Genomic DNA, 8,910 nt, shown 5'->3' with positions numbered 1-8,910 from the left:
TAAAAGAAAAAAAAATCAAATAAACAATGGTTATTGCACATGTGTTTCCGTTAATATATATATATATATATATATATAATATATAAATACATACTTTATTTTTTTTATAAAATCTGATATTTTTTCAAATAGACTAATTATCTTATAGTCGTTTTTGAACAAAGTTACCTAAAAAAAAATATTCTGACTATAATAGATTAATACAATGATATAACTTTTGCAGTTGCCCACATACACACTTTTTTCTTCTTCTTTCCGTCCATTTAACTTCTACCGAATAAACTGTAAATATATAATTTTATTAATACCCGTGTTCTTATTTATAAACAAAAATATTTTTAAATATGAGCAACTTCTAACTACTTTTACTTATGATGATTTTTTTTTCTAAAATGCCTTAACTTTGATCAAGGTCTTATTTTTAATATAATATCATAGTATATAATCTTAGATTTACAAAAAAAAAATATATATATATATTAAAAAACTAATATAAAATTTAATATAGTTAGTTAACTAATTTATAACATAATTACACACTAATAAATATGGGTAACTTACTTATGAGTTTAATCAAATTTATTATTGATTTTTTTCCTATTAGTATTATTATTGTAATTGATGCAAAGACTTCAAATGAATATGTCATACTTTAAACAAGGTTAAGTACAGAAAAAACATAATGCTTCCTAAATTACAAATGACCTGGACCATTAAATTTTAAATGGAGTAATATTTTCAGTTTTTAATGAAATATTAATATAAATATTTTTTTTAACATAATTGCATTAATATTTATATTTAATGCACAAGAGTGAAATTGTTATTGTGGGCAATATATTTATTGCTATTGTTAATCTATTTTAAAATCTGAAATGGGATAGAAAACTGATGATGAGGTAAAGTTTTCAAGATTTGAATGAAATATTTTCCACTGTGTGGACCGTGGAAAAAGCTTTCACAGAAGCTTTTGAGGCTCAGTAATCATTGATTTGAAGTACAAACGCGTTTCCGAGTCGAACGTGGAAAATTTCAATGCCCGAACATGCGGCCATAATTCAGTTCTATTACTAAGAAAGAACCACTGAGGAAAATTTCGTTAACATTGTGTGAATTTAATACTTTCTATAACATTCCTATATTCAATTTGAAATTATTTTATTAATTTTATTTAATCAACAACAACTAAAAAGTAGTAAACTAATATATTGATTTTAGAAAATCCAATAAAAGTTTGGACATGCGATGGGTCTACCACTACTCAATGCGTCTGTTCTGAAAATTTTAGTTATTCGAGAATTTGTGGTTTTCATATACATGTTAATTATAAATCAAATCTGTAAAAGTAAAAATGTTTATCCTTTCAACTATAAAATATCTGCTCAGTTAACTAAAAATGCAACATCTTTTTTCCTTTGAGAATTTTTTAGACTAAATTTATTACTATGAAGAGAGAAAAAAATGGAATAAAGTTGAATAATTTGATTATAGTAAAATGTAAAGAAAAGAGAAGAAGTAAGGGAGTGAGTCATATATCTCTGTTTGTTTCCCATAAAACAGTAACAAGGAAGAAGTGAAGTTTCCCATATATTTCATGGTGTTTTCTCTTTAAAATATGGCTAAGCCAAAATAAAAGTGGGGTAGCTCTTCTTTATGCATCAATATTCATGCTTTTATGTTTATTTTGACCATTTCTTCTCCTATTTTTTTATTCCAAATCCTATAAAATAGAGTTTTAAGTATTACATATTTAAATGAAAAAGTATAATTAATTAATAGATTTTTCCTATTATTAAAAAAAAAAAACAGTCAAATACTTTCCCTTCCGTTCAAATTTTGAGTCTTATAAATCCTTCTTCGTCTCACCTTCCGAAGCAACTCCTCTGTCTATTTCACACTTACCTTCACTTCCACTTCGTTGCTTTATATCTCCTCACTCAAGCATCCCCTTCATTTGGCATAACATCACTACTTCACTTTGCCTTCAATAATCTTCTTAAAATTATCAAATCCCTGAACTCAGGAATTCAAGGTTTTGTGCAACCAAGTAGGAGAGTAATTCCCTATCTGTTGTTGTTTTTAGTTCATTTACACAAAATGGAAGAGAGCACCAAAAGAAAATACTCTAGCCTGATCCATGAACTTATCCAAGGAAAGGAGCTAGCAAAGCAGCTCGGTAACCATCTGGTTTCTTCTTCTCCATCACCCCATGAAACCAATGAATTGTTGGTTGATCAAATTCTCTCGTCCTATGAGAAAGCCCTCACCATGCTGAACCGAGGGTTTACTGTGGGAGAGGCCAAACCCACCACTGGCACCATGATGGATTCCCATTGTTCTCTTACAAATGGTGCAAGTCCCAAAAGTGAGGTCGCGGACCGTGAATTTGAGCACAAAGCTGTCACCAAGAAAAGGTAATTTCAAGAGTTGCCAAGTTCTTGTTTTTGTGACTTGTGTCAGTTGTTGAGACTCGTGATCTGATTTCAATATGGGACCCTTTGAATTTGTGGCGTGCAGAAAGACCATGCCTAGATGGACGGAGCAAGTGAAGATTTGCTCAAGTACAGGACTCGAGGGGTCTTTGGATGATGGATATAGCTGGAGAAAATACGGGCAGAAGGATATTCTTGGAGCTAAGTTTCCAAGGTCAGTTAGAAGCTCTCTTCTCATTTAACTTTCTTGTTATAAATTAATCAAGTCTGATTAACAGTAATTTTTCTCAGGATAAGTTTGTATAATCGGTGGTTAATTACCTGAATGGGAAATAAAATATGCATCTACGATTACTTATCTTTCGTTGTTTTAATTTTTCTAGTCCCTCCAGTATTTTAAAAATGACTCTGCATTCAGTAAACTAATTCAAATGAACCTAAATTCGTGCATTGTGTTAAAGGCGTTGAGTTGTATTAATGAGGTTATGTGAGTGGTGCAAGGGATGTACGTCCTTGTAGTGGAGAAACGTGGAACTCTTATCAAACAGGACCACTTGTTGTAGAGTGTCATGCTGGTTGAGTTTGACTGCTAATATACGCCATTCATTATTAAATGCTATAACATGCAAATTGCAATCGAGTTTTGGCTATTTGGAGCAAACTAAGTTTGCTAATCTAGTTTTTATGTAAAGAAGAAGAAACTATTTCATAGTTTTGCAAAAAACTGACGAGTTGTGGTTTGCATTGCAGAGGATATTACAGATGCACACATAGAAATGTTCAAGGGTGCCTGGCAACAAAACAAGTTCAAAGGTCAGATGAAGATCCAACAACAATTGAGGTGACCTACAGAGGAAGACATACGTGCACGCAAGCTAAGTATTTGAACAAGTCATTCCCCTCAAACATAAAGATGGGTTTGGGGGAAAATCAATTTCACAATGATCAAAATAATCAACCACTTCACGAGAAAACACAACATACCCCAGCGGGGATTTTTACCTTTGAAACAGAGGGTATAGTCAAAACCGAGGAATTGGAAATCAAGGAGGATATCCTTACATGGTTTTCATTTCCTTCTCAATCAAATGGATCAGAAAACGAGGACAACATGTTACCCGAGTCGACGCTTGAAAACCAATTCACGGAAAGCTTTTCTCCTGTATTCATATCACCAGCAACTTCAGAATCAAACCCCTTTTGTTTGTCAGCATGCCACTTGGACAGCACTGAACTGTTATGCCAACATATACAAACCTCGGACAACACTGATATCACTGAGACAGTTTCAGCCCCAACTTCAGTAACCAACTCCCCAATTCTGGATTTGGACATTTGGCTTCATAAAGGGGATTTTGACACAGATTTCCCTTTCAACACTCCTGATTTTTTCTCTTTATTCGAACTTCCCTGCACTTCCACTTAGATAGTTAAAGAGTGGGTACGAACTAAGAACAGCGTAGCCATAGTCTGTTCCGGATTAACTGGCGAGTCTTACATCCTGGCTATGGAAGGGTAATCATAAGTCATGTTGATAAACGAAGACAATGAAACCTCCTTGTCATGCAAGTTTAGTAGAGTTTTCATGTATGTAATGTACGTTTTACCTAAGGTGTAGTGCGTAAATAATTTGTAGCTGTAGTCTACTTATGCATTTTGTTACTTGTAATTGGTTCAGGTGTTTCTTTGGGTTCCTCAGGAATTGAGTTTCTGAAATGAACGAGTTCTCATATCAGTTGTTGTCTAAAGTTTTGAATTGCGATGAATGGTCAATGTCATATCACTAAACAAGAGAAAAAGATTGTGATCAATTTGGCATAAGGATCCCGATTCCTTGCAGTAAGGGAATTCAGGCATTCAGTCAATCATAACTGTCTGGTGAAGATTGGTAAATTCGACGAAGAATATACATTTAAACCGCAAACAGCCTGATTTTCATACTAGTCTGAATTCATGACTAACTTCTCGGCGTCTCGGGCTCATAATCTAGACACTTCACAACTTTCTTCTGAGGACCAGTTTTAAAAGTTAGTTGTTAAGTTAGATAACTTCTCATAATATTCAATATGAAACTTAGACACTCCATTATATCCAAATCCCTTTCAATTTGGTAACTCTCAGAGAAAAATTCACTTCTCTCTAGTTGATTTGAAACTCGGTTTATTTTTTAATCAAAAATAAAAAAAAGTTCTAACAGTAATATAGGGAGGAACAAGAAACGAGGCAGATGCCTGGTATTTGTTGTGTTACGGGCAGATACAGCAAGATGGTGTAGATGGAGACTAGATTTCACCCATCCTTCTTGCACATCTGATACAATCATCCAATATCATCTTGGCATCATATTTGTATACAAATCCTTTGTCACACAGCTTTGTTGAGGTCCACTTGATATCCTTCCTTTGCCCATCTTTATATCTGAAATGTAATTTTCAGACGAAAACTGTAAACAACTAGTAGGAAGAAAACTTAATTGGTGTAATCCAAGACTATAAAATCATGTAAAAATGTGATCTTAATCGTGCTTAAAGTTATTCCATTGAAAATGTCCTTATTTAACATCTATTTGCATAAAAGATACTACTATTTAGGCCTTTGAGTTAGTCTTTAAGAAACAAACAAAAGAGACCAAGAGAAGAAATAAACCTAGCAGTAACTAAGAACAGGAAATCAAATCACTTACTCTTGTTTGACGGTGAATTCTGGATGATAAAGAGCATAATGGTTAGCCATCTCTTGTAATGAAATGTAAGAACTTGCACACAAGAATCTTCCACTGATGGAAGTGCTTTCCATGCAGAAAATATGAGCTTCACAGACGTCATCAATGTGTACAAGAGGTACTTTACCCAGCAATCCATCTAGGAACTTGAGTGATTTGTAGGATATTTCATTTTGCACGATCTGTGCAATACAAACTATTCTGCTACCGAGTGTAGACGGTACAAGGCAGTCACCTCCCACTAGTCCACAAACAAGTGTTACCACCTCCAATCCTCCACCATTTTCATCATTCCCATAGCTCAACAGATGTTTCTCAGACAGTGTCTTTGAATAAGTATAGTCCTTGAAATATAAGGCCAATACAATAAAGTCAACATTTGGACATTTGCACCTCTGTATCATATTTCATTCTTGTATATGAACAATAGCAATAAACAATCTCAATGATGTAAGAAAATCAACCGATGAAATTCCGAAGATTGATTTGTAGTACATGAGACTTAATATCAATAATGAATTTGGATGACTTGTATCCTAACTCCTAAGTTAAATTTATTATTTCATCAACAAACTTTTACTAGGATATGATTTAAATGACTCTCATACCATCTTAAGTAGTGGACTTTAATCTTATAAAACCAACTGGTTTGTAAAATAAGATTTGAACTCACTTATATATTATGAATTGACTTTATATCTAATTGTCGTGAGATCTTCAAAATACTCCCTCACTCCAAGCGATTAATGTGTGAGACTAGATATTTATGGGTGATTCGATATCAAGTGACACGATAGGTACAAGGTCTCATTAGGATAAACTTTAATATCATCATAAGAATAAGACTTTAAACCTAACTAAACATTACAAAAAAATAAAAGATGAAATTTTCATTCACTTTTGTACTTTGAATTCCAATAAGAATGGATGTTGCATTTTTGCATGTCTTTTTCTTCTAAGTCTTAAAAATAGGAATACTCTTGTTTTACGTTCTCCACCGAGGGATGTTTTTTTTGGAGGTGACTGCCTCTCGAGTTTCTCTTGAGAAACTTAGAAAAAAGTTAGAAAGTTCCTTTGATTAAGTCTCAGCCATATTAGTAAGAGTTTTGACATCTCCAACAATAAATCACATTGCCTATGACCGTTACTAGCACCTTTTTCTTGTTTTATTTACTTTTTCTGTTTTCTATTTCATTTATTTATATAATTTTGTTTATCTTATCCTCTTTTACATTGGTTAAAACGAATGGAAAAAAAATCTTCTACCTTTTTCAATTCATCTGTATCATAAATGTTTATATCTTTGTTTCTATCACATGTCTTGTTTCTTTACTTACCTATTATAACCCAGACAACAAAAAGAAGTGCAAATGACACAGCAAGGAGTAGCAAAAATCCGAATGCTTTCTTTGAAACAAATTGAAGAATTTAAAGCTGACAACTAACCTTGTACATAGGATCAAGGTAAACGTATTCCAAGGAATCATTGAGAGGGGTCCAGCTAGTTTCATCCATCACATCTTTGAAGTCACTCCCATCTTCTTTCAGTGGAGAGGCTGAAACAACAGACACAGTGTAGATCAGACGTTTCACCGTCCCTGATCTCACACAAGACATCACAATACTTTTTGCCCCTGCAACTGCTGCTTCTGAAGTATCCTTGTACTGCGATGTATGCATTATACATCATCACATCACTCATATATACTATTAACATGTTAAAACTATAATCTGTCAAGACTCTTATGCCATGTTTTAAACAGATTTAGTTATGTATAGAGTTAGACAGGCGAACCTGAGGTGAATCTGGTTCATGGGCGAGGGGAGTAGCAACATGAAACACAAACTCACATCCTTGAATTGCAGGATCAAATTGAGTTGGATTGTAAATATCAGCTTCAAACAGAACCAGATTGGCTTCTGCATGAGGAAGGCTCTTTAAGAGCCCTACCTTGGACTCGTTCTCTGTTGATTATGTTCCAAAATACGAATCAAAATTCACAAGAGAACATACATAGTGTGCAGAAAGAGAAAGAGAGAGAATACTAACTCAAGTCTCTGACAGTTGCATGAACAATGTAACCCTTGGCCAGTAACTTCTTGACGAGCCAGGAACCTATGTAACCACTGCCTCCTGTGACACATACCTTGCTCCCTTCCCCCATTTTTATTCTCTTTACACAGATAAGTATACACTACAAACAGTTACAACTTGAACTGAAGTTGGAGTGGTTTATAAAGTGGATTTCCTGGCTCACAAATACTGCCAAAACACTCTTCAAACACGAGTGGACTGTTATATTTTGAATTGGTACCCTCTTGCAGATTTCAGTAAAAATGCATGAATCTATTTAATTTATTATATAATAAAGTGATGTTTAGAACTAAATTTTCATAGTGTGTTCGTCCTTGATTAATCTCTTAGAAGAAGCCGCCTATCATTTTTTTAGTAAGAGTAAAACAGCGGTACACGCAATGTTAAAACAATTTTTATTCCATCACCATTCCCATTTTAAAGTCTTGGAATGTAATAATTATAAAAGAAATTAACAAACCAGAACGACACAGATATATGCATAAATAATAGACATGGCCGGAGCCATTACAAGTACTTTTCCATGCCTTCTGTAGTTCAGTGGCTGGCCTCCACTGCACCAACAGTATCGGTTCGGTAATATATATTTTAGCACATACGCTTTAATTTATTAAATATTTATTCTTGAACGATTGTTGGGACATAAAGAACGATTATTTTGTTTCCACTCGGTCGGTCGTTTTCGCACTCGGCTTCCTGCTTCACCTTTCTTTTCTCGGCCATCTGGTAGTACAGGCTTAGAGCACTCCGACGATCAAGTTTCAAGGTGTCAACACTCGGTTGTTAGTTAGATAATGATGTACCTCATTCTTGAAATTCGCGTTATTTATATTACCTTAATGAGTCTTTGTTAGTGGGCCAGATTAAGAGGTTGGTTCGTGTTTAGGGTTGCGTTAAACAACCATTAATCTGGGTTAGCCCTGTTGACTTGGTCACCATGTCTCGTCATCATGAGCTTGATCGATCATGTGATCTTTTTCCTATCATGAACGAGTAGTCATATGATTCGGTATTCTGATCAACGTGGCTATGAGAGTACAATTTTTAATTTACTTTTTAGAGAATACTAAGATTTTTTATTTCCACTCACTCTTAAAAGTGTGTGTCAAACTTCTAATATCAACATAAATTTTCAAATTTCAATTGTATCCTTCAAAAATATTAATAAAAATTTTATAATATATTTCTCGTTTCTCCGTTTATTAATAGTTAGAAGCTATAGAAAAACAACTTGTGTGCAGCAAGGAGTTAATGATTTAAGGATTAAACTTTATAACATTAAATTAACTTTAGTTACTTATCAAATTTTAGATTATTTTGATATTTATAATATAAAAATAATTAAAATAAGTTTTTTATATGTAGAATTGATTCCATTTTAGTTTTCACTTCATCAGTACATCAAAACTAATTATAATAGACACATGTTTTTTGTTTTCCTATTAAAATTATAATTAGAACCACCAAATTTTATCCCTTTATTAATGAAATCCGGCTGGTTGATTTACCAACCAAGAAAGGGCAAGGGGAGCCCCGCAAGATGAGGGTAGGGATCTTTAACATTGAGCAAAAGCCCTGCAAAAGCTTCAAGAAGTATAACGACTTCAAAAAGATTTTTTTTTATAAAAATATTATTTTTGAAAAAAAACTAAAATTTATTC

The 8,910-nt window shown here is 33.4% G+C and overlaps 2 protein-coding genes across 2 annotated transcripts; one reads left to right on the top strand and one right to left on the bottom strand.

Moving 5' to 3' along the window:
- The first annotated feature begins 1,832 nt into the window (after positions 1-1,832).
- LOC137831890 (probable WRKY transcription factor 30) lies at positions 1,833-4,180 on the top strand. Its single transcript, XM_068639778.1, has 3 exons — positions 1,833-2,414; positions 2,518-2,646; positions 3,183-4,180. The coding sequence occupies exons 1-3, from the start codon at positions 2,098-2,100 to the stop codon at positions 3,856-3,858; spliced, it is 1,122 nt and encodes a 373-aa protein (XP_068495879.1). The 5' UTR covers positions 1,833-2,097; the 3' UTR covers positions 3,859-4,180.
- A 337-nt stretch (positions 4,181-4,517) lies between these two features.
- LOC137831889 (NADPH HC-toxin reductase 1-like) lies at positions 4,518-7,487 on the bottom strand. The gene is made up of 5 exons (XM_068639777.1): positions 7,205-7,487; positions 6,950-7,119; positions 6,601-6,819; positions 5,116-5,498; positions 4,518-4,850 (listed from the first exon to the last, which is right to left on the bottom strand). The coding sequence occupies exons 1-5, from the start codon at positions 7,317-7,319 to the stop codon at positions 4,715-4,717; spliced, it is 1,023 nt and encodes a 340-aa protein (XP_068495878.1). The 5' UTR covers positions 7,320-7,487; the 3' UTR covers positions 4,518-4,714.
- Between the last annotated feature and the right edge of the window lie 1,423 nt (positions 7,488-8,910).

Source organism: Phaseolus vulgaris, chromosome 6 (genome assembly GCF_000499845.2).
Source record: "Phaseolus vulgaris cultivar G19833 chromosome 6, P. vulgaris v2.0, whole genome shotgun sequence".
In the NCBI taxonomy this organism is placed as follows: domain Eukaryota; kingdom Viridiplantae; phylum Streptophyta; class Magnoliopsida; order Fabales; family Fabaceae; genus Phaseolus; species Phaseolus vulgaris.
Note: the sequence above shows the minus strand (reverse complement) of the source record. Positions and strands in the feature narration are given on the sequence as shown.

Excerpts from the sequence above, each read along its gene's own strand:
- LOC137831890 (XM_068639778.1), top strand. The coding sequence starts at position 2,098 with ATGGAAGAGAGCACCAAAAGAAAATACTCTAGCCTGATCCATGAACTT. Across the intron at positions 2,415-2,517 it reads AAAGCTGTCACCAAGAAAAG|AAAGACCATGCCTAGATGGA; the intron begins GTAATTTCAAGA and ends TGTGGCGTGCAG. Across the intron at positions 2,647-3,182 it reads CTTGGAGCTAAGTTTCCAAG|AGGATATTACAGATGCACAC; the intron begins GTCAGTTAGAAG and ends TTTGCATTGCAG.
- LOC137831889 (XM_068639777.1), bottom strand. The coding sequence starts at position 7,319 with ATGGGGGAAGGGAGCAAGGTATGTGTCACAGGAGGCAGTGGTTACATA. Across the intron at positions 5,499-6,600 it reads ACCTTGATCCTATGTACAAG|GACTATACTTATTCAAAGAC; the intron begins GTTAGTTGTCAG and ends TTATATTTCAAG. Across the intron at positions 4,851-5,115 it reads GAATTCACCGTCAAACAAGA|ATATAAAGATGGGCAAAGGA; the intron begins GTAAGTGATTTG and ends ATTACATTTCAG.